The 25,554-nt window shown below is 39.9% G+C and overlaps 2 protein-coding genes across 2 annotated transcripts in view; one reads left to right on the top strand and one right to left on the bottom strand.

The window, feature by feature from the left end:
- Positions 1–1,926, top strand: part of Gldc (glycine decarboxylase) — a 90,248-nt gene extending 88,322 nt beyond the window's left edge. Inside the window, exons 24-25 of the mRNA XM_048347063.1 lie at positions 436–516; positions 1,238–1,926. Coding sequence (XP_048203020.1) covers positions 436–516; positions 1,238–1,381 — 225 coding nt within the window. The 3' untranslated portion in view covers positions 1,382–1,926. The remainder of the gene's footprint in view (positions 1–435; positions 517–1,237) is intronic.
- A 14,178-nt stretch (positions 1,927–16,104) lies between these two features.
- Uhrf2 (ubiquitin like with PHD and ring finger domains 2) overlaps positions 16,105–25,554 on the bottom strand; it is a 70,917-nt gene continuing 61,467 nt past the window's right edge. The window contains exons 11-16 of the mRNA XM_048346948.1: positions 23,688–23,850; positions 22,558–22,698; positions 20,510–20,606; positions 20,033–20,190; positions 18,521–18,619; positions 16,105–17,597 (exon numbers count right to left, since the gene is read on the bottom strand). Coding sequence (XP_048202905.1) covers positions 17,451–17,597; positions 18,521–18,619; positions 20,033–20,190; positions 20,510–20,606; positions 22,558–22,698; positions 23,688–23,850 — 805 coding nt within the window. The 3' untranslated portion in view covers positions 16,105–17,450. The remainder of the gene's footprint in view (positions 17,598–18,520; positions 18,620–20,032; positions 20,191–20,509; positions 20,607–22,557; positions 22,699–23,687; positions 23,851–25,554) is intronic.

Raw genomic sequence — 25,554 nt, 5'->3', positions numbered from 1 at the left:
GCTTCAAAATATGCCGAACAAACGTATATGTTGTTTCCTCACATCTGTATAGCATAAAACAAGAGAATAGTAAATTCCAATAGTGTTTATCATTGGGGAGGAAGGAAAGCAGACAGTGAGTTGTAGAGGAGAGGCTATGCAGGCAGCTTGGAATGTCTAATATTTATCATTTTATTTATTTCTTACTTTATTAATTATTTCAATTTTTTCTTGCTATTTTAAAAGATAGAGCAAAGAGAAAATGTTCCCTTGGCTTTGCTGCTGGGTGGTGGACTTATTTAATGTATAATCACTCTACTTTTTCACTATTTGAAAAAGTTGAGCATCCTCCTTCCTCCGAACATAAGCTTCTGATGGCAGCTCAGTGGTTGAGGTAAAGCTGGGGAGAGCACAGCACATTGGTGTAATCCCTTGCCATCCATGTCTCTGTCTCAGATGTCTCCACACTCCTTGACCTGCGTCACATCCTCCCACTGGGACCGGCCATATTCCAGAGAGGTGGCGGCATTCCCACTTGTAAGTTGTCATGATGGTCACTTGCATAGGCATCAGCTCCCCCAGGGGGTCTCCCAGTTAACAGTCCCATTATAGAAACTGTACACGGACCACCTTGAGAAATGTAAGTCATGATCAAGAACAGAGCGAAGTGCTGGGTGCTGGTGGCTCACGCTTGTAATCTTAGCTACTCAGGAAGCTGAGATCTGAAGATCTTGGTCCAAAGCCAGACCAGGCAGGAAAGACCTTGAGACCTTATCTCCAATTAATCACCAGAGAACCAGAAGTGGTGCTATGTCTCAAAGAGGTAGAGCACTAACCTTGAGCACAAAATCTCAGGGACAGTACCCAGGCCAAGTTCAAGAAAAAAAAAAAAAGGCAAAGCAATTGGCATTCAGGGATTCGGAGGTCACCCAGAGCATCCGCCCCATGCACAGGAACATGAGGAGGAAAATGGGATGCGAGTCCCCATCAAGTGTCTTAGTGTGTCTTCTACTACCTCCAATGGGGAGATGGCCCCAAGGGCCACATGCATTCCAATTCCTAGCTGGAGAAAGTTTTCCCTGAAGTCTGAGTGGCATAGTGACAGTGCTCAAAGGTAGGGTTGTTTTGTTTTGTTTTGTTTTGTTTTGACAGTGTGGCTAATGGTATCTGGGGCTGTGGGACTATTGGACTGTTATGGTGACCACCTTGTCCCCAACACACAACATTCCCCAGCATTTTCATCTTTTGTCCTTTCCAGCCCTTTGTGAAACCAGAGAACAAGTTCTGGCCCACCATCGCTCGGATTGATGATCTATACGGAGATCAGCACCTGGTTTGTACCTGCCCGCCCATGGAAGTTTATGAATCCCCGTTTTCTGAACAGAAAAGGGCTTCTTCTTAGTCCTCTTGCGCACGCTATGTCGACACTGATTCGATGCCTTCCCCGGGAGCATCTGCTAAGCAAGAAATACTTTGTCTCCCAAGCCTCGAGTAGGGGTTTTTACATACTGTATATTTTGTAACCTCTGGCAAGGTAAATGTAAATACAGGTAGCCTTAGTGAGTGGCAGCAGATTGTCTTCCATGGTTTGCTTCCACATTGACCAGCTGATGTGCAAGTTGCCTTGATTGGGAGCTGTTTCATCTTTTTGCATAGAAAATTATGGATGTGCTAGTAATTCTAACTTTCAATGTGAGAAGTTTGCAGATGTTAGCCTTACTAGAGATTCAATAGACATCCTTTTGTTCCAAATAAGTCCTTGTGGACTGTGCCATCTGCAGGAATTCCCAGGACAAATGTTTACATTTTGTACACATTGATGAACTCTCATTCCTGACTAATTTTCCTAATCTGTAATAACATTTTGGAGTGTTTTCCTCTTTCTTTGTGGGTGGGTTTTTTTTTTATCTTCATGTATTAGTGTTCTAATAAAAAAATCAATTTGAAGATTGCTCTGTACTTTTATTATTTTGACTTCTTTCATGGCCCAAATTTGGAAGGAACTAAAGAGCAACAGGAGCCTCTAACCTAGACCAAGTGGCAGTGGCTTGCACATGTGATTCTACTACTCAGGAGCCTGAGATATCAGTATTTGAAGCCAGCTTGGGAAGCAAAGTCCATGAGACTCTTGTCTCCAGTTAACCACCAGAAAGCCATAAATGGAGCAGTGGCTTAAGTGGTAGAGTGCCAGCCTTGAGTAAAAAATCTAAGGGATAATGCCTAAACCTTGAACTCAAGCCCCAATACCAGGGCTTGTGTGCATACATGAAAACACACAATCCTTTAGTCCATTGTTAGGTGACATTTTGCCTCTAACTGGTTAAAGAAACCATGTATATGAGCTGGTCATCAGTGAAGGCCACTTTTGCTCCTTTTGATTATGTTTGGGTTAGGTTTCATGTAACTAAAACTCATCTACAGAATTCAATCAACTAGCAGCCAAGTAGCAGTTTCTTTTTTTTTTTTTTATTTACCAGTCCAGAAATAACACCAAGAGCAGGTACTATTCTGCCTGCTTTTGCATGTAGTTTTCATCCTGATGATCTGAAGATAACTACTACACATCCAGGCATTATATGCCCTTTCTAGATAAGGAAAAGGGAAAGAACAAAGGACAAAAGGCAGATTCCGTCACATATGCTTCTTTTTTTTTTGCCAGTCCTGTGGCTTGGACTCAGGGCCTGAACACTGTCCCTGGCTTATTTTTGCTCAAGGCTAGCACTCTACCACTTGAGCCTCAGCACCACTTCTGGCCTTTTCTGTTTATGTGGTACTGAGGAATTGAACCCAGGGCTTTATACATACAAGGCAAGCACTCTACCACTAAGCCATATCCCCAGCCCCACATATGCTTCTTTCACAGTGCTATAAATTCCTATTCAGCAACTTTTGCTTCTGTTACGCCAGTTCAGATTGCTGCAAGGCAGTGTGAGTTCTTTTATGGGTGAGCTACTAGAGAAGCAAACCTACAAACAATAACTTTTCTGCCAGAAATAGCAAATGCTTATTCTTACCCATTATTGAGCAGCCACTCTTACACTGATTACCTTGTTCCTTGAGTAGCAGATTACGTCAGCAATCCTCAGTGTCACTCAGCTGTAAGCTAGTGATCTAGACAAAAGGCCTTAGTGGTTTACTGGATTCTCTGCGAGCCATCCACTTATTTTATCCCACCAGGCAGTTGGAAAGTAGGTGGATCCTTTTTTAAATGACAATGCTTTTCTTGAGTACAAGTGGTGTAGTATTCTAAATGTTTGAAATGTCTCCTTTGGCCCTCACCACATCCCACTTTTACACAAGGAAAGAGGGAGTGAAGAGATGCCCACACTCGCACATCTGGTGAGAATGAGAGCTGGGATTTGAACAATGGCTGATCAGCTCTGGTGCCTGTCAGCCCAAACAGGATACCATGCTGTCATGGTAACTGCAAACCTGGAGCCTATGTCCTGAGCTGGAAATCTTTCTCTCAGTACAGACTTGCCATCAGAGCCCAGAGTGGTTCCTTCTCAGGAAGAAGCAACACTTGAAAAAAAATAATTGAAGTGAACATGAGTACATCAGTCATGCATTTACCTAATGCTTGTGCCAGTCCTCCCCCTTCTGTTGTCTAAGTCTGTTCAAAATCCTCCACTTGCAGCCCTCTTCCTGGCCACCATAGGTGTAGTGGGGCATATCTGCAATCTCAGCTGCTTGTGAGATAGGAATAGGAAGATCATGGTTCAAGGCTTGCCTGCACAAAAAAATTAGCAAGACTTCATCTCAAAAAGGAAGGCATAATGGCACAGGCCTAGGGACCCAGCTACCTGCAAGACACAGGAGAGTTGTGTTATGGTCCAAGGTCACCACCACCTTAGGAAAAGCACAAGATTATGTGTCTAAAACAAACAAAGAAACCCAGCATGGCTCAAGTGGTAAAGCCCTTGCTTAACAGGAAGTCCCAGTACTATTTGAAAAAAGAAAAACTTATGATCCAGAGCCGGTGGCTCATGCCTGGAATCCTAGCCACTCAGGAGGCTGAAATCTAAGAATCGCAATAGTTCAAAGCCAGCCTGAGTAAGAAAGTCTGAGACTCTTATCTCCAATTAATCACATAAAAAGCTGGAAGTGGCACTGTGGCTCAAGTGGTAGTGCTAACCTGGAGCAAAAGAGCTCAGGAACAGCAGCACCCAGGCCCAGAGTTCAAGCCCCAGGACCACCCCCACCAAAATGCAAAGCCTCTGGTAGCTTTGTGTAGTACATGACCCTAATTTAAAAAATATTCTGTTTACTCCCTGATATATGACTGTTAACAAAGGGAGACGGAGAGACAGTAGAGACCAAGTCTGTGAAAACTGTATATGTTCTTGATACATTGTATATTGCATATATGTCAACCTGACCTAGACAAGGGATAGAAAAACAGGTTGTAAGATATCATAAGAAATGTACACACTGCCCTACTATGTAACTGCACCCTCTTTGCACAACACCTTGTAAAAACATTTATGTCCAATTAATAAAAAAAATAAAAAAATTAAAATAAAAAAAATATTCTGTTTATCCATATAAAATTCAGCATGTAGCAGTTTTAGGTATATGATACAATGATACATTGAGTACAAAGTTGTACAGAATGTGCCTTTTGAGCAGAGTTTTAAAGACTCAGAAACTAAGATAAACAACATATTCAGCAGATTTCCTGCTTTCCACAGCCCTGGGCTCAGCTCAAGCCCCATCCACCTGGAAGAGACCTCACATCCTTGGAGCAACCCTCACATGTGGGATAAACATGGAAGATTCTCAGTCCATTGTAGAAACCCATGAAACCTATATGCCCTACAATGGATCTCTGATCCCTGTCACTTCCAGAGAGTTCTGTTCCAATGCCCTGTGAACCAGTAAAAGTGCTAATATTTCAGCTTCCAAACCTACTTGTATCAGCTGGCTCTTGGCAGAAGGGAAACAGTGCTCTCTATTGGGAGAGGGACTCTAGCATTGTCTTTTGACAACCGGTGTCCTTCAGGTAAAGGAATGGCAACTTTCCTATGTCAAAGACTCTTCCAAAAACTCTAGGTCATGGGCTGGGGATATGGCCTAGTGGCAAGAGTGCTTGCCTCGTATACATGAGGCCCTGGGTTCGATTCCTCAGCACCACATATACAGAAAATGGCCAGAAGTGGCGCTGTGGCTCAAGTGGCAGAGTGCTAGCCTTGAGCAAAAAAGAAGCCAGGGACAGTGCTCAGGCCCTGAGTTCACGGCCTAGGACTGGCCAAAAAAACAAAACAAAACAAACAAAAACTCTAGGTCTTTAAGTGATGGATCTTAAAGGATATTATTGACCTTGTGTCTATTAAGCAAATCTTTTATTTTTTTATCTTTTATTTCTGTCCATCGTGGGGCTTGAACTCAGAGCCTGGGCACTGTCCCTGAGCTCTTTTGCTCAAGGCTAGTGCTCTACCACTTTGAGCCACAGCACACTCAGTTCTCTAGTGGTTAATTGGAGCTAGGAGTCTCATGGACTTTCCTTGGCTTCAAACAGCAATCCTCAGATCTCAGCCTCCTGAGTAGCTAGGATTACAGGAGTGAGCCATTGGCACCTAGCTTTAATTTTTTTTATTGTTATTATAAAAGTAATGTGTAAAGGGGTTAGAGTTAAATTAGTCAGGTAGAGTACATTTCTCTTTTCTTTTTTAACTTTTCTGTTTACGTGGCTTGAACTCAGGGCCTGCGTGCTGCCTCCGAGCTTTGCGCTCAAGGCTAGTAATGCTCTACCACTTTGAGCCACCAGCACCACTTCTGGGGTTCTGGTGATTAATTGGAGATAAGTCCAGGCTGGCTTCAAACTGAGATCCTCAAGTCTCAGTCTTCTGAGTAGTTAGGATCCTAAGTGCCTGGCTTCAAGTTAAGCATTTTGATGGCAATTAAAACGGACATGATTGGTGGTAAGTTTTTTGATATAGGGTGATAAAAATGGTGTTTTGATGTCCCTGATTTATAAGGTCTGTAGTGGATGTGGACTGCTCAGAGTGGTTCCATTGGTTCCTTAGGGAGACGATCGATTAATTGATTGATTATTGTTGTAAAGGTAATGTACAGAGGGGGGTTACAGTTATTATTTTTTTTTGCCAGTCCTGGGCCTTGAACTCAGAACCTGAGCACTGTCCCTGGCTTCCTTTTGCTCAAGGCTAGCTAGCACTCTGCCACTTGAGCCACAGTGCTGTTTTCTATATATGTGGTGCTGGGAAATTGAATCCAGGGCTTCATGTATACAAGGCAAGCTCTCTTGCCACTAGGCCATATTCCCAGCCTAGAGTACATTTCTTTTTGGACAATGTCACCCTTCCCTCCATTTCTTTTCTTAGGTAGTGGTGGGGATGCTGCCCAGGGTCAGATGCATGCTGGGTGAGTGCTCTACCACAGAGCTGCATCCTTAGTTCTTTAAAGGCAGATCTTACCATTTTTTAAAGAAAGCCCCTTTGCCTTGCCCGAGGCTCCTATGCTGCTCACAGTGAGTTCTGGCACTTTGCCCTGGGGGGCTCACTCTTACCAGCAGTGAGATGAAGCCATTTTGGTTTGCTCCAAAACCAAGTAGGCAACAGGACCAGTGAATCAGGGAGACTATACAAAGACCCAAACCTGAGGCCAATGGTATGGAGGTCAGAGGCAGGGGAGTGAAAGTTGAAAGTATAAAGTTGAAAAGTAAGTTGATACAGCAGCCAATTTTGAGAAAAGGACTAGCGGCAATGACCAGGGATCATTGTAGTGAGCCAGGGTGGCAGCCGAAGAACCTGCTTGTTCTCCACTGGGTCACCCCAAGATGCGTTTTCCCTGCCTCTTCCTTCACTTCAGCTCATCACATGTCATTTTGATCCCTCACTTCCCCACGTGTGTGCATCACTTCATCCTCTTTGATCTGCTCCTCTCATCTTTCTATTTAAGGAGTGTCTCCCAGCTGCTGGCCCACTTTCCCAAGTTTTTAACCCTCAAAATCATTGCTACTTTCGTTAGGAGCTTTCCTCGGGTCTCCCCTCTCACATAGAAAATCCCCTTGGGATGGAGATAAAGTCTTGATGTTTTAGAGGTGATAGTTCTGCCATCTGATGACCCACACCAAGGTTTGTTCAGGAAAGGTCATCAATTTGGGGGAAGAGTGACATTTGGTGCCTTCAACTGGCAAAGATTCTTCATAAAAGTGCTGCAAAGCTGTATTTGAATTGGCTTTGAAAGGCCAGCCTGGTATCCACCCCCTTTCTTCTTTATCTTTATTCCTATAGGAAAAATTGTCATGAATTCACAAAACAAGATTATTTCATTTTGAGCCTACATCGGTTCAAAGATCATGACCTTCATGATTTTTTTCTTTTTACAAATTAATTTCTCAACAGTATAGGTGGGCTGGAGTTGTGGTTCCTTGCTAGAACATGTGCTTAGTATGCGCAAGGCCATGGGTCCAATCAACAACATAGTATGCAAAATAAGTAGACAAGTGATTACCTCGAATTTCTGAATTTAAAAGTATTTGAAAACCAAATCAACCACAAGTTATTTTTTGTTTGTACTTCATTTTTTTACTCAAGTTTCCGTAAGGATGGATGGCATTCCACCATGCTTCTAGTCTGGCATTTTGCTAGTTGGAGACAGACTTTCTGCTTGAACTGGCCTTGAACCACTATCCTCAAGTCTCAGCCTTCTGAGTAGCTCACATTATAGGCAGTACCTGTACCTGTACCTTGCTACAATTTTTTTTAAAGCAGAATTGAACTAAAAAGAAATAGTTTGCTGAGCAGGAGGCTTGGGGCTTTCAAAATGGATAGAAATGTTAGTGTGGTTTGTTTTCTGTTGTACTTTAATTTAGTGATGTTCCTTGCACTTCAACCTGTTTTTTTTCTGCCTGTCCTGGAGCTTGAACTTGGTCTGGACATTGTCTTTGAGCTTTTTTGCTCAAGGCTAGCACTCGACCACTTGAGCTATAGCTCCATTTCCAGCTTTATTGGAGGTTAATTGGAGATAAGAGTCTCACAGAGGGGCTGGGGATATGGCTTAGTGGCAAGAGTGCCTGCCTCATATACATGAGGCCCTGGGTTCGATTCCCCAGCACCACATATACAGAAAATGGCCAGAAGTGGCGCTGTGGCTCAAATGGCAGAGTGCTAGCCTTGAGCAAAAAAAGCCAGGGACAGTGCTCAGGCCCTGAGTCCAAGGCCCAGGACTGGCCAAAAAAAAAAAAAAGAGTCTCATAGACTTTCCTGCCTGGACAGGTTTTGAACCATGACCCTCAGCTCTTACAAGTAGCTGGGATTACAGGTGTGAGTTACTGGTGCCTGGCTTATACTTTTATTAGTAAAAATATTTGTTTATATCTACGTATAACATTTTTCATTTTCTGCAAAAGCACTTTTGAAGATTATCTAGAAAAACAAAAACTTGGGTGAGACTCCAGATAGTTCATTATATAAAAGCCAGAACCAAACTCCCAGAAAACAGGGTGGGAGCTAGGAATGTGGCTTAGTGGTAGAGTGCTTGCCTAGCATGCATGAAGCCCAGGGTTCAATTCCTCAGCACCACATAAACAGAAAAAGTGCTGTGGCTCAAGTGGTAGAGTGCTAGCCTTGAGCAATAGGAAGCCAGGGACAGTGTTCAAGCCCCAGGACTGACAAAAAAAAAAAATAGGGTGAATCCAAAGGCACCCAAAAGGGAGGTCAGTCATTCTAAAAAAATTCCTACTTTCCCCAATGCTGCTGCTGTAGAGAACTTGAGGCCAACTGAAACGCACTGCAGGAAAAGCCAGCAGCCAAAGGAGAACTAGATGCAAACCTTCTTTATTTGGAAAAAACAAAACCCAAAAACCATTTGACATTAAGAATGGGGAAGAAAGTGAATTTGCTTGTGTTCAAGATGTTTTCTCCACCATGAACTACGCAGAAGTACCAAGGTTCCTTCAGATACAAAATCTACATGAAATTTATACTGGTTAAAAGAAGCTGCTTCAAATGCACTTCAAAAACTTTTTTTTTAAATGAGGAAAAAAACCTTCCATAGAAGGAGACAGTGGAAAGTCTGTTAACGAGTGTGGTATGTGGTGCCAGCCATTTGGGGATGTGTAAGTGGAAGGTTAACTAGCAACTTTCTCTGATTCATCCAAGACAAATGTCTAGCTTGGCACCACATCTGTCATTCAGAGAAGTCCTGTCTATCTGGAGTCTAATGCTTCAGCACATCAGGCAATTCTAGGGCAAGAAGAACAATTTCATTACTTTCAAGAAATGATTTCTGTCGAGGAATGAAGGTTATGCTTAGCATGGCTTGCAACATACGCGACAATAATTGTCACCTAAAAATTTAGGTGACATTTAGTCAGGGTGCACATTAATTTTCCTTGGAACAGTGTCTAACTTGGTTATCAAATGGTAAAAGGATATAAATTTAAAGGTACTTGATTACATAATCAAACAATATGGTGAGGTAGAAAGGTCGTGAGAAATAGAACCTTGAGTTTAAGTTCTAGACCCACTACTGATTACCTGTGATTTAAGGCAAATGACTTACTCTGAAACCTGGTCCTTGCTGGTAATTTAGATAACACCATTTACTGGGGTTGAGCGGGTTGGTATGAGTGCTATGTAAAATAATGTGTGAAGTATACGAACAGGATTCAGCTTCTTTCTTGCGTAGACTGAGCAGATCTAGGAACTATCCCTGTTTTTGTTCCAAAGGCATCCCAATAATACGCTTTCCTTATTTAAAACCATAAGTTTAGGGCTGGGAATGTGGCTTACTGATAGAGGTTCTGGAGGCAATTCCTCACTACCACATATACAAAAAATAAATCAAAAGAAAAAAGAACTTAAAAAATATCAATGGACCTTCAAAAAAAGAAAGAAAAAAAGGTTTAATGGAAAAAGAGGAAGCTTCCAGGTGGCAGAGGGAACCCATGAAACTTTAAACCACATGGCATGTGGAGGGGCCAAGACTGGGAAGGGACCTTTGGTAGTTAGAGGGTTTGATGACGTCAGGGGACAGATATTATGAACAAAGACTACAGACAGTAAGGAGGAGAAATGGGACACAGATAGAATTGTCAAATCTAATATGAGGACTGAATGTTTCTTCTAGCCCAGGATCATAGCAGGACACAACTGTATTTCTCCCTCACACCATGGGTTGAAACTAAGTCATTCAACAAGAGATTTGGCTGCATGAAAATGCAGAAGCTAATATGTTCTGTCTGCACAGTGAAGGAGTCTGTTCAACAAAAGATTATTTGGTTAGTTTCAAAAGCCCATAAAAGGCCCAGTGGAAACATCTGAAAATTCCTGCAAAGAAAACAGTTGCACACACATCCAGGGCACAAACAAAGCCCTCAGATAAGACTTCTTCAGAAGATGGACTTTAAAATATACGCATCAACAAAAGGCAATCAAATTCAATGTTAAGTAGCAGTAAATTGCAATATTCTTATGAAACTAGAATTGGGAGACACTTTGAAAGAACTCTGAAGTAAGTATATTTTAAATGCTCAGACAATGGGAAAACAAAAAAATCTATAATGAGAACAAGAGATTACATCTTAAGAACAAGTAACAGCTGGGAAAGAGTAGTCACAGATTACCTATTGGCAGAACAAGCTAATATTTAGAGTATATGAAGAACTCTAAAATAAGAAACAGCCCTGGGTTTGATTCCCCAGCACCACATATACAGAAAATGGCCAGAAGTGGTGCTGTGGCTCAAGTGGCAGAGTGCTAGCCTTGAGCAAAAAGAAGCCAGGGACAGTGCTCAGGCCCTGAGTCCAAGGCCCAGGACTGGCCAAAATAAATAAATAAATAATAATAATAATAAAATAAGAAACAATCTGATTAGAAAATGGACAAAAGATTTCGACAGATAGTTGATAGGATGTCAAAAGAACAACAATAAAAACACCTACAAAAACAAGTACATGAAGAGATAACCACATTTAGCTTTTTTTATTTTGGGAGATAAAAAAATATGTCCATATTGAGATACCCCTATACATTAGAATAGCTAAAAAGTACAACACGGTATGCTGTCAAGAATGTAGGGTAAGAATGTGTGGTCAGCTTTAATACATTTGTGTTCTCAAGTCTGAGCTGGTCATTTTAAGCAGAGTAGAAATAAAGCCTAATTCTTTTCATTTTTATTATTTGTCATGAGGCTTGAAAACTTGGGGCCTGGGCACTGTCCCTGAACTCTTCTGCTCAAAGCTAGCTCTCTACCACTTTGAGCCACAGCACCACTTCTGGTTTTCTGGTGGTTAATTGGAGATGAGTCTCATGGGGACTTTTCAGCCGGGGCTGGCCTTGAACCATGATCCTCAGATCTCAGCCTCCTGAGTAGCTAGGACTAGAGGAGTGAGCCACCAGCCCCTGACTAAGCCTAAGTCTTAAAATGAAATAAAATACATAAAAAAAGAAATGTAGGGCAACTGAAGTCTCACATTCCAGACAAGATTATAAAATGGTATAGCCCCTCTAATACATTTAGAAAATTCTTTCTTTCCTTTTTTTTTTCAGGACCGACCCAAAACAGGACTCCAACTTGTTACCTGACACTTTTGCTCATTGGCTAGCATGCTACCAACTTAGTCATGTCTCTGACCCCTGGAAATTTCTTTAAAAGCGAAAATACCTGAAAGCCTTAAATTATGTCACTGAGGAATGAAAACAATATACATATAGTATCTGCACAGACACTCAGCAGCCTTATTTACAGTAGACAACACTATAAACAATCCAAAGATCCTTTAATAGATAAAAGGATGGACAAACAATCTAGAATAGTATTTAGAAGAGCCAGGTGCTTGATGGCTCACACCTGTAATCCTAGCTACTCAGGAGTAGAATGAAACTATGGAATTTGATGCTTTGGATGGAGCTTGAGTTTATTATGCTCTAGAAGAAAAACAAAGGCAACCTCAAAAAGGTAATATTGTTATGATTCCATTTACATTATCATTCTTGAGATGGCAAAATCTAAGTGAACAGATTAGTGGTTTTCACAAGCTAGGGTTAGGGAAAAAGTGACTCTAAAAGGGTAGTATAAGATGTGTGTGTGTGTGTGTGTGTGTGTGTGTGTGTGCGCGCGCGCGCGCAGTTGTAGGACTTGAACTCAGGGCCTGGGCACTTCCCCTGAGCTTTTTTTTTTTTAGCTCAAAGTTAGTGCTCTACTACTTGGGCCACAGCTCCACTTCCAACTTTTGGGTGGTTAATTGAAAATAAGCATCTCACAGACTTTCCTGGGTTGGCTTCAAACAGATATCCTCAGATCTCAGCCACCTGAGTAGCTAGGATTACAGGTGTAAGCCACCAGCACCCAGCAAGAATTTTTAATTACAACAGAACACTGAGTATTTGAATCATGTTATTAGTTGCTTTATACATAAGATCAAGTAACAAGTTATCTCCCCACAGACTTGCTATCTGAAACCCACATGACCACTCTTAGGCTTGATCTGCTCACTTCCTGGTAGCTTCCTGCAGCAGATGTTGTTTCACATTCCGGGCCACTCTTAACTTCCTGGCTCTAAACTACAGCTTCCACTCCAATGGCTTCATGAATTGCCCTGTAGGAATTCTACTGATACTTCCCAGGCCTTACTTTCCAACTTTAGTAGAAATCTCCACTATGTAACTTTTGTCTCCTGAATACCTGGTAACTCAAAATCAGTTTGATGATGCCCAGGCCAGCTGCCAGTGGAAGCTGTCTCCCAGCTGGGGAACTAGGGCTGTGCTTGCTTTGAAGAAAAACATGAGTAAAACAACCCTTAGATGGATCTGTTTGTGGTGGGGTTCTCTCTCTCTCAATCTCTTGCCAGTCCTGGGGCTTGGACTCAGGGCCTGAGCACTGTCCCTGGCTTCTTTTTGCTCAAGGCTAGCACTCTGCCACTTGAGCCACAGCACCACTTCTGGACTTTTTTATACATGTGGTGCTGAGGAACTGAACCCAGGGCTTTATGTATACAAGGCAAGCATTCTTGCCACTTGGCCATATTTCCAGCCCAGTGGTGGGGTTTTCTTCTTACTGGAAAGCCTCTGAAATGAATTGTTTGAATCCCCAGATGAACATAGATGCCCTCAACTCATCTTTCCTACTGTCCTCGTACAAAGCACTTGGCTTTAACAACTATACCTCTCTTAGTGGCATTTCTTAAGTGCCCTCTTCATTTTGGCCAACTGTACCTTTTCTGAACTTTTTTGGCTGTTTTTTTGCTCTCAAATGGAACCACAAATTTGGCTAAAAGTAGCCAGCAATAATAGTGCCACTGTTGAGATCCTTTGCTACCTTTGGATTTTCCTTATGAAACAACTGTCTCACACAAAGTCTCAGGGCATAGACAAAATGTATCCAAATTAGCTGTCAAGGCATTTCAGATGTGGCTCAGTTGGTAGGATGCTAGCCAATGACCAAAGGGACTGCAGGTACCAAGTTTGAATCCTGGTCTCAGACCATGGGGGGGGGGGGGGAACAACAACCAAATTCTCTGCCAGTGTAAGAATAACTATTTTGGTCAGATTCCCAATCAAGACCATATCCCCATATTAAGCACCCATGAACATTTTTTTTTTTTTTTTGGTCAGCTTGGGGCTTGAACTCAGGGCCTGGGCACTGTCCCTTGAGCTTTCTTGTTCAAGGTTAGTGCTCTACCACTTGAACTAAAGCTGCAGCGTATTTTTTTCGGTAGTGGAGCTAATAGTCTCATAGACTTTCATACCCCAGCTATCTTGCAACTGTGTTCTTCGGATCGCACTGAGTAGTAGCTAGGACTGTAGGTGTGAGCCACCAGCATCCAGATCCTTTTCTTTTAAGGTGGTACTATTAGTGACTGAACTCATGGCCTCACAATTGGTACTATTCTACCAATTAAGCCACACCTCAGTTCTTTTGCTGGTTAACTGGAGATTTTTGCCTAGAATTTGCCTGCTTAGCTAGCTCCAAACCACAATCCTGACATCTAAGTCTCTTGATTCGCTAAGATTATAAGTGTGAGCCAGTGGCACTCAGTTTTCCCACCTGTTTACTTTTAGTTTGCTTTCCAGAGAGGGTCTAGGCAAACCTTGAATCATGATCCTATCTCCATCTTCTAAGTAGCTGTTATTACAAGTGACTAACACCATGTCTGCCTGTAGTTGTTATGACTGGAATTAAACTTATTTATTTATTATAGATGTGTAGGATCCACCCAGGTTACTTGGTATTAAATTCCAGGTTACCTGGTATCCAGTTCCTTCAGGAATTCTGATGGCCTAGCAGTGGGGATCAATTAGCAGAGATGGCAAGAAAGAATAACATCTGAATGTAAGCTGGTGGTAAAGGGACTATTAGGCTGGCTTCCCTGAAGTCAAGAGTATTTTGAAGAATAGGGAAAGGTTTGGTACTTAATGGGAAAATAGGGGGCAATGGGCAAGTAAGAAGAGCGTGCTTCCCACTTCTTACCAATATAATATGTTCTACAATGAAATCTGAAGCTATAAGTATGTAAAAGTGAGGGCCCTTTATTTATCAGTACACATACCAGGTTGTAAGAGCTAAGGGTATGTGCTTACACTGTCAGCTTCAGAAAGTTTAGGCTACCTAATACCCCCAAGCATATGTATTTAATGAATAAACTATATTACCTAAAATTGAGTTCTAAAACTAAAGGCTTAAATGACTATAATTAGGAAAAAATGTTTCAAAAACACTACCTGTTTTTAAGGGGTTGAGTTGGAGGCTCCGGTGGTACAATCAGTTAGTGCACAGTACTTATAAAAAAGTGGCTCACATCTGTAATTCTAGCTACTCAGGAGGCTGAGATCTGAGAATCATGGTTCAAAGCCAGCCTGGGCAAAAAAGTCTGTGAGACTCTTACAACTTCAACTAACCATCAGAAAACCAGAAGTGGTGCTATGGTTCAAGGTAGTTCAGCACTAGTCTTGAGCAAAAAGCTCAGTGAGTGCCTAGGCCCTGAGTTCAAGCCCCACGACTGACCAAAAAAAAAAAAGTGATTCAATCCATAATACTCTACTAAATGTAGTAAATTACATTTTTTAAAGACTTAGCTTTAAACTTAAGCCTTAGAAACATGTACATATTATGGGCTTCCTAAAGGATACCATATTACCTATGGTGCCTTGCCAATAAACAAAAAACAAACAAAAAAGTCAAATCTGAATTTGGTCATGCTTTAATTCTACTACCAAAGTTCACAAAAATATAATCAAGTTAAGCTAATACCACAAGGTGACTTCACTTAAATGTATTCTGTCAGAAAAGTTTCAAAACAATTCAATTTCAACATACAAATTGTAAACGGTAAAGAAGGTTAAAAGATTGAGTGGATAAGACTGAGGGATGAACAGATTTTAAAAATATTTGAGATAGTAATTAATCACAATGAGAGGTCTTTATTTGGATCCTGATCTAGACAAACCTACTAAAAATTAAATGCCCATTTATGATATTTGAGACAAGGGAAATTAGAACATTTGCTAGGTAGGTACATGTTTTGACAATGGTACTGTTTTCTGAAGTCGTCATTTTGTAAGTAGATGCTGAAATATTTGTGTAAAGAAACTTTGAAAACTAAGTTCATGAACAATAGGTTATTTTTAGCTTTGGGACATTTTGGACACAAATGGGTTAAATTATAATCAGTCTTTTCCCTAGTCTACGATGTTATAGTAGAATTAAGACAATACATAGCATAACTGAGAGTGGATCATTTCTAATAAAAGCAGAATAACTAAACAAATTCAAGCAGCTCAAACTGGGAGATATTTACCAGTCTTCATTCAGTGTGACCAATGCTAGAGGAAATACAGCAGGGGTAATACAAATTTAGTGATTCATTTTCAATCTAAGAAAGTCCTAACTAAATTCTGTTCTTTACAATAAGAAATTTTCAATATCTGTAAGTGACCCTTACATAAGTCACCTAGGGCTACTTGTAGACAGTGGAATGAATGTCAAAAACTAATCATGATGTTTTAAGTGTCTCCCAGCAGCCAATTTTGAATTTAATTAAATGTAGAAACATCAAATAGAACCAGTTCGCCACATAGCAAAGAGCAAGAGCCTACATAGCATAGAAGGAACAATGACCAGTTCTTAACTCAGGTTGCTGAAAGTTCAGAGCACAAGTCTGTCATTCAGTGTATAATGTGTGAGTGACTAGCACAAATATTTAGTAAATGTTGCCAATATATGTGTATGTGAAAGTAGAGGTGGGAAGAATGACGTGATCACATTAAAACTTCAATGATAAAATACAGCAGTATTGAGAACAGCACAATGTTTTAAAATATTCTCATGTTTGAAATATAAGGTAGGACTCATGCTAAAAATGAACACAGTTTAGGAATTACATACAATAGAACAGTCATTATCTTACTTTGAAAATATTTCCCGTTTAGAATTTAAAAAAACAAAACCGAGGATAAAATTTGTTCTTAGTGCAAGACTTCATTCTAGTTGGCATCAGAGTATAAGTGGCTGTTTTAATAGACACAATGAAAACCAATACTTGATTAGCAAAAATCCATAACACAAGCCAGAAAAATGTAGCAAAGTAAAGCAAAGTGAGCTAGTTTCTGATCATAAAATATTTATTAAGGTATACTTTAAGGAATATAGTGAATATAAAATTTAGGATCACAATATGAAGCAATTTCAATCTTCTTAAAAGTCAGTACAGCCCTCAATACTCTGCAGATGTAAAACCACTGGTAAGACTCACTAAAAGCAATTTGACTAGTACAGAAGTGGCTTTTTATGAACATTTACAACTAGAGCATGTGAATACCTCTGAACTGCAAAACCACACCACATTACACTAATGCAGTAACAATGCATTCATACTGTTCTCCTTAGTTATTAGTAGTCAACTTGCATAAAACACTAGGAAAAAAAGCACAATGGCGTTCACAAAATGGGCTTAAAATGAACCTGACCTTGCAAAACACACACTGTAATGGAAGAAGGGACATTAAAAAAAGTATTATGCATACTACAGAAGCTTCGTTCATTCCAAGAATCTCAAGTGTCATCTCTTTTTGTAAAATCAAATGACAAGAACCAGGCACAACTAATATTTGGGAGGCAGTGTGTAGCTAAAATCTCATTTAACTAATTAGTCAATGATTTCTAAAATCCCCATAAATCTTTTCTGTCCTTATTCAATGATTTTTAAAATCCCCATAAAACTTTTCTGTCCTGAGGTAGTTGCAAAATAAATCAAAATTTGGATATCAACTAGAGCTGAGGCTTCGACTTTTTAACTCATTAAAACTAGTTGTTATTCACAGAAACTACCTTTTGATATTTAAAAGACAGGTGAGAAATGGGCCTCTTACTACACATACAAGGTGATGGCTATGTGGGACAGAGGAGTGGCTTCAGAATGTGAGATATGGTCCACCATTGCTTCAACCCTCCCTTCCCATTTAGATTCTTTATTGTCCAAAAAGCCACCAGGAACAACAGGTGTAGACAGATCATCGTCCTTTGCTGTAGCCAGGGAAGAAAAGGTCAAGCAGGGTCTGCAGAATCTCATTGGGAATCATGATGTAATTCTGGCCAAGATCATGCCGGCAAGCAGGGCAGGAGAAAACCTGGGCCTTAAAGGAGCGCTGCAAGCAATCCTAAGATAAAAACAAAGAAACTCACACAAACACCCAACTTCATCAGAGTCAAGCATGTAGGAAAATACTCAACAATTTATACTTTTAATAGAAACTAGACCCCAATTGTTCTAAATGTATAAGGAAGACTAGCTAGAAAGGCCTGGATACTATAATGTCAGAAGTTGTGGCTTTAGTTCTACCTCCAATGCATATTGTAAGACTTGAGGTAAATGAGTTAAGTATTTTGTATTTCATTTTCCTCATCCAGTAAAATGGCAGGGTTAAAGAGAAGCATGCTTCCCACTGGCCTAATCTTCTAGGTTGGACATTGATCCTGTTTTTTTTTTTTCTTTCTTTCTCCTAGAGCACTAAAGAAAAAGAAAATTTAGGATCCTCTGGCTTAAAACTAAGTTACATATTTTATCTAAGTTACAACTAAAACCAAGTTATGTGGTTTATAAATCATTTAATATATACTGAGTCTCCAAAAAATAGTTACACAAAACTAACTTACACAGGTTAGTAGCACCTATGGAGGTTTGTTTCCATTTTACATTGGAAACTTAAGTTCTGAATTAGGATCAGGACACAAAACCACCATTTGGTAGAGAAAGACTCCAGCCACAGCTTAACTAAAATTCAAATGAAACTTTCAGTTTATACTGTCATACATAAAATATAAGCTCAGCGATACTATAGTTTCATTTCAATCCCTTCTCAGTAAGTCTAAATGTGGTGGAATATCTCAAGAGATATATATCAGAATTACTATTACTGTTTACTGAAAACATTTATCAGCATGATGAAATTAAATGCTTCGGAAGTGGCAAGGTTTTATAACTATTTTCCTTCATGGAAAAATGTTATTCATATGCTAAAAATTGGTGGATGCAAAAACCCTGAAGGTCTATCACAGGAAATGAGAGGTGAGCTTTACTTACTTTACATACGTTGTGCAAGCACTCTGTTGTCACTGGCTGGTAAACTAATTCCTGGCAGCAAACACACATAAAAGACTGTTCCAACTTTTTCAAAAAATTCTACAATGGCAACCAAGGGAAAGGAAAAAAAAAAAAGGTTAGCAGTTTTTAATATACTAATAAAATTCTACATAGGAACAAAAAAAGTCTCTGTCACATTAATTTAATATGCTTGCTATTAAGGAAATCAAACAGTGATTTTAACTACCTAAGACAAGCAGACTTATACAATAAAACTTGAAGAAGCCCATCTAAATTTCATATCCAAGGCAATCATTTCTTTTTTGTTTCAGGTTTTTGTTTTGTTGTCTTTTTGACAGGGTCTCCTATGAGGCACAATCCTCAGTTCAACCTATGCTTCCCAAGTGTTTAGATTATAGGCACATGGTTCCACACTCAGCTATTTTTCACTTAAAATAAAAAAATCAACGTTGGAAGTATAGCTCAGAGCCTACCACATACATGGCCTTGGGTTCCATAGTCACTGTGGTAAAAGCTAATAAAAACATTGTCTCAAGGTCATTACATACTAATGTCTTGTCCTCATAAGCTGCTCTAGTAGATGAAAAAACATTTAATCTTTTGCTGCTACTCAGATTATTTTAAGATTTTACATCAATGTGAATTAGGTTCAGGCATTCAATAAAAAAAAATCTAAGAAGTTTAACATTTGTATGGGCATTTACATTTATTCGTTTCTTTTCTTTTTTGTTTTAGTGCTAGTACTGGGGTTTGAACTCAGGACCTTGAGCTCAGGACTTGACTTTTTTTTGCTCAAGGCCAGCATTCTACCATTTACGCCACATCATCACTTTCTTATTTTACTTGAAAAAAATATTTTTAAGTAGTTCTACAAAAGGGTTTCAAGGGCTGGGAATGTGGCTTAGTGTCAGAATGTTGCCAGCATGCATGAAGCCCTGGGTTTAATTCTCAGTACCACATAAACAGAAAAAGCCAGAAGCGAAGCTGTGGCTCAAATGGTAGAGTGCTAGCTTTGAGCAAAAGAAGCTCAGGGAGAATACCCAGGCCCTGAGTCCAAGCCCCAGGACTGGCAAAAGAAAGAAAGAAAGAAAGAAAAACATGTAAATTTATGTATAGAATTTGCATATCAATCAGTATTACTCTTCTGAAAGGTGGTGGCACTGGATGAAAAAACTGGATAGGATCACATTTTTTGTTTTGTTTTGTTTTTTGCCAGTCCTGGGGCTTGAACACTGAGCACTGTTCCGGCTTCTTTTTTGCTTAAGGACAGCCCTCTACTACTTGCGCCACAGTGCCACTTCTGGACTTTTCTGTTTATGTGGTGCTGAGGAATTGAGCCCAGGGATTCAGGTATACAAGATGAGTACTTTACCACTAGGCCATATTCCCAGCCCTAGGATCACATTTTAGCTGTGTATGTCATACTTTGTAAGAAAACTACTTTTTGTTGTTTGTTAATACAGTATTATCATTTAAAAAATCTTTACATACTGGTCCTTCTGCAAGAGACGCAAGCACTTCATCCCACAGCTTCTGGTTCTGACAGTCTTCTCTGATGAGGCGCTGCTGCTGTGGGGTGAGCTGGAAAGCCTCGACAGCTTCTGCTGGATCTGATGCTTTCACAATCTTGGAGGCACTTGGACATTCATCTAGATTTATTTTAAGAATATGCCAACAGATTTTCACAGTTTGCTCAGAACCACAATAATGAGTTAACTAGTGTCAGTAATGGTTAGCAGAAAGACAGCCACATGCAGCTATAACTGCCCGTGGAGTTTACGATATGACACTTTCTGCTCCCACGGCTCCAACACTATGAAAATACACAAAGAGACCCATCTCCCCCTGCAAAGCAATGCCAACAAACACCTTTAATTTTTTATTTCTTACAAATCTCATTTTGTCCTCTTAATATCTCTTTTGAAAAATGTACACTGTTAGCATATGTACTATGCAACTGTTACCCACCATCTGAAGTAGGCCTTTTTGTGGCTTCACTGGTCTGTTTCTTTGATGGTCCCTTGGTTTTCTTCCCTTCCTTATCTGATGGGTAACCTGCTGGATACTGGTGAGGAGGGAAGAAGGACAATTTAGATTTGTGGTTTCCAGAGAAGGAAGGGGGAAGAAGAGTCTATACTTTATCTTAGGTGAGCACCTTACCACTAGGCCATATTCCCAGCCCCTATACTTTTATCTAAACTGAGAATTTACATAAAAGAAATTCATATTAAAAATAGAATTTAAAGGCTATTCAAATCCCAAATTCCACATAAAGTCTTGGGTTGTGTGTATTGGTCCTAGAGTTTGAACTCAGGGCCTGTTTGCCACTTGAGCCTTGTCTACCTTGTTTACCACTTAAGCCAAAGTTCTACTTCCAGTTTTCTGGTGGCTAATTGGAAATAAGAGTCTCATAGACTTTCTTGCCCTGGCTGGCTTTGAACCATAATTCTCAGATCTCAACCTCCTCAGTAGGTAGTATGAGAGGCATGAGACACCAGTGCCCAGCTAAATCATACAGTTTTGACTGCTAAAACATTCCATTTTATAATACAATAATCTTAGTTTCAGATCTAATAGAGGTAAGAAATCTTCATGTATTTTGCTAGGTGGATTGAACACTTAAGAAAAGGAGAATTTAGATATGAAGGTGAGAATCACAAAGCACAAAAACGGTAGTACTCAACTACATAGAATAATTTTAAATTGAGGAGTCAATCTAAAAATCAAAAACCTAAATGCCAAACTTCTCATTTCTCGGGGCTGGGAATATGGCCTAGGGGCAAGAGTGCTTGCCTCATATACATGAAGCCCAGGGTTCGATTCCTCAGCACCACGTATATAGAAAATGGCCAGAAGTGGTGCTGTGGCTCAAGTGGCAGATGAGCCTTGAGCAAAAAGCCAGGGATAAAGCTCAGGCCCTGAGTTCAAGGCCCAGGACTGCCCCCCTCCTCCCAAAATCTATGCTTATATTTTAATAGCTACCTTTTTATGTGTGTGGTACGTGTTTTTGGGTAACCCTCATGTTTAAAGCTCAATGTGTTTCTGGTCTCAATGGTGGTGTTATTAATTCATCATGGCATATGAGCTTTTATGCTGCTCCTTCTCAGTTTCAAATCTCACTTATCCAGAACTTAAACACTGGGATCTGAAAACACTTTTCAAAATGAATTTGGCAATGGTTTAAAAAAAATTTGTTCACAAAGAATTATTTTGATAATTACTTTAGCAGCTGATGGAGCTTGTTCAAACAATCAATTTCTTGAATTAAAAAACAGAAACAGATTTGCACTAGAAGACACACACTCACCTGCCTGGGGTGGTCAGACACTGCCCATAGTTCAGCCCCTACACATGCAGTGTGGGCAGAGCCAGGGGAAATGACAAAGCTGGCAGTCTTTACAGGAAGCATAATGATAGGGAATGGATGAACTCAAACCATGCTTGGAAATCACTGTCAGGGACAGAGTCTGGGGTACACAGGCAGCAAAGGGGAATGCAGCCACATCATCAAGTATGCACACAAAACCAACAAAGTCATGAGTTCATAGCTGAGCATGGGCAAAGGGGGGAAAAGGCAAAAGCATTCAAAGTGGTGGCAGGGCAGGGAGGCAGCTTTGCAGGGAAGAGAGAAAAGGGGTGAGGAAAAGTGAGAAGGGTAGGAAGCAGAACATTCTTATAAGCCACCTCCTCCCCCACTTCCCCTACCAGAAACACACCCTCTTCTATGCCATGTAGGACAGAAATTATTTTTAAGGACTTCTAACCTAAATTTTTTGAGTCCCTTTCCCTTATACCTCAAATAAAATCGGAAATATTTTACTTTTCTTTGACAGCTCGTTTTCCCCAACTTATAACCCTTGGTTCTAGGCAGGCTGACACCTAGGATGCTACCCTCTACCCCCTTTCTCCCAAATACTTTCATACCTCCTAAGAGTCCAACGATCAATGGCTATGAGTTATATAAGTGTTAAGGATTTTTATAAACACATGGGTAGCCTAGACAAATGTAATCTAACCTGTAAACGCAGACATAATCTCCTTGATCGTTCTATTCCTTCTGAGGTCCAAGGTGCAGGTTCAACATCATCCCTTCTCAAAAGATAGCGCCAAACCAAGAAACCATGGCTGGATGAAATCTCTGGCCAGTATTTCACCACCTATATCATAACATTTCAGTACTGGATTGAGATTTAAAATTTATTTTTATATAATGTCATCATGTTAGTGGCTTAAGTAAACTTGGTAGAATTAAATGTAATCAGAAGATATTTGCTTTGCTATAAGAAGAGCACAGTCAAGAGTGTTCACTAGATTATTTCCTATTAAGATAGTTCCTATATAAGCATATATTGCTATAAATATATTAACAAAAACAAAATCATGCTGATGAACAGAATTTTGTGAATTAGGTAGATAAATATGGTGGCAATTTGATGTCTTTATTTTTGAAATAAAAGATACAAATCAATTTTTAATGTCAAAACATATTTTGCTTTGAAATCTATTGCAATCATTAAAATTAAAAGCACTCTGAAAAAATATACAAGAAACAATGCCTATAGTTGTCAAGTTACTCATTATAGAGAATACTTAGTTTTTAAAAAAATGCTTGGGATTGATTGTAGCTCACTGGTAGAGTGCTTATCCCTACACTACTTTAAAAAAAAAAAAAAAGGAAAAGTCATTGTGACTCCAAATCTAACTCCAAATAAACTCTTTCTGAAAAGTATCAAAGTTGGGCTGGAGGCTTGACTCAAATGGTAGCACTTCCAGCTATGAACAAGTAAGTATCACAATTAACAGTTCACTTTATGAATTTTTTGGCCAGTCCTGGGGCTTGGACTCAGGGCCTGAGCACTGTCCCTGGCTTCTTTTTGCTCAAGGCTAGCACTCTGCCACTTGAGCCACAGCGCCACTTCTGGCCGTTTTCTGTATATGTGGTGCTGGGGCCTCATGTATACGAGGCAAGCACTCTTGCCACTAGGCCATATCCCCAGCCCCGAATTTGTTATATTTTCAGAGAAAGAAATGCCAGGTAATATGGTCTATTCTTTCCTCTTAGCCCACCCACAATAGTTCTTTGTGGCAACCCTATTTTGAAAGCCCAGGAAGAATGACTAACAAGATGTCATGCCAGATAGAGCACCTTATAAATGCCATCATATCTGTTGCCTTCTTCAGGAGCATATTTGCTGATCTTCCTCCCTTTAAAACTGCGTATCACTCTGACTGGCTTACCAGCTCTCCAATTTCGAGACTCTGCTCCAACTTTATCATCCAATGGAGCATCACAGTTTAGGGCCAATGCCCTAAAAAAAAATGAAACAAAGTCTTTATACCAAGTAATCTTTTTCCAAGTATATAATCGAGTCATTGGGTCAGTTAAAAGGTGAATTATGCCTTACCTGATGGTTAAGATTCTATGATTCTTTCCATATTATTCCAGATAATAGGATTATGCTTTCCCCCACCAGCAGAGAAGACAAATCAGTTTTCTGATGTCACCCCTAAGCCAGGGGATTGGTTGTCAGATAGCCTGTAGGGTTCTTCTGAAAGTAATAACATCTGTGCCACGTATAATAGAAAACAACTACAAATACATGGAATTTGCTTTAAATTAACGTTTGTTGAGGGAAGGGAGAACGTTGGAAAACTAAAGCAAGTGACTGTTTGTTATTCTTGGTAAGGGAATGAGGTAAATTTCTGGAATAATGTAGAAAGAAATCTAGAAAAATAAATTTGTCAGTAAGGTGCAAATGACCTTTAGGTTTACTTCCCATATTCCAGATAGCAAAATTCTGACATGTTTAAGGGTATTATAATGACATGTTTAAGGGTATTACAAACAAATGCAATACAAAAGTATTTTTTAAGTTCTCCATAAAAAGATAAAACTGAAGCCCTAAAATGCCTGTGCTAACTCATAACAATAAAGATGTCTGGTGCTTGAGATCACTAGTTTAATGATGACACATAGACCGAGTTAGAAGGAACACCAGATGTTAACTGAAAGCTTCCTTAGTATGTTGTATGTTCACTCACAGGAATGGATCAGTGAGTTTATTAGATGTTATAAGACTTTTCTTGGGAGAACTCAAGTCTTATTGAAAATATTGCTTAAAATTAGTATTTCCTTGTAAGACATCTCCTTCCTAACTTAAGTGATAAAACATAGAATATACAAGGTTATAAAAATGTATATAGTCAACTGGTAGAATCTGGTATGATACAATTTAAAATTTCAGGATGAAGTTCTCTTTATGTAGGCTCAAATAAAAAATAGCCCTTAGGGCTGGGAGTGTGGTTTAGTGGTAGAGTGCATGCATGCATGAAGCCCTGGGTTCAATTCCTCAGTACCACATGAACAGAAAAAGCCAGAAATGGCACTGTGGCTCAAGTGGTAGAGTGCTAGCCTTGAGCACAGAGAGGCTCAGAGACAGTGCCCAGGCCCTGAGTTCAAGCCCCAGAACTGGCAAAAAAAAAAAAGCCCTTAAGATTATGACTAATCTATTGAAAAGGAATTGCTTGATCAGAGTTTTTTTTTTTTAAAGTAAGTGAGGTTTTTAAAAGATTTGCTTTTTAAAATAACTTTTGTAGCTATCATCCAAGAGGTAAGCTTACTAAGCCATCTTTATCTAAAGGAGAAATACGAGAGCGGAAGAAAATACAGCCATCAATTCTAGGACTATTGGCATATTTTACATGGAATACCTGTAGGTAATTACCTATAGGTAATTCATCTTCCTGAGGAGCTAGGGTAAGTATTCACTCATGTCACTGAGTGACAGGTTCTACAGCTCCCAGGTACCAGTAGTCATAATTACTGCTACCACTAATGGCCTGTCAACTAATTTCTGTCTTCAGGTAAGTATACGGGCTGTTCAAGAATGCGAACGAGTGCAGAGAATGAAAGGAGGCAGAAAGGCAGTAAAGCTCTTTCACTACAATAGCATTACTTCCTATTAGCAGAGAAGCAAAGACAAATACACCACACACTACTTGGGAAAGAGTAC

This window comes from Perognathus longimembris, chromosome 1 (genome assembly GCF_023159225.1).
Source record: "Perognathus longimembris pacificus isolate PPM17 chromosome 1, ASM2315922v1, whole genome shotgun sequence".
NCBI classification, from domain to species: domain Eukaryota; kingdom Metazoa; phylum Chordata; class Mammalia; order Rodentia; family Heteromyidae; genus Perognathus; species Perognathus longimembris.
The sequence above is the reverse complement of the archived record's forward strand: the minus strand, read 5'-3'. Positions and strand labels throughout refer to the sequence as shown.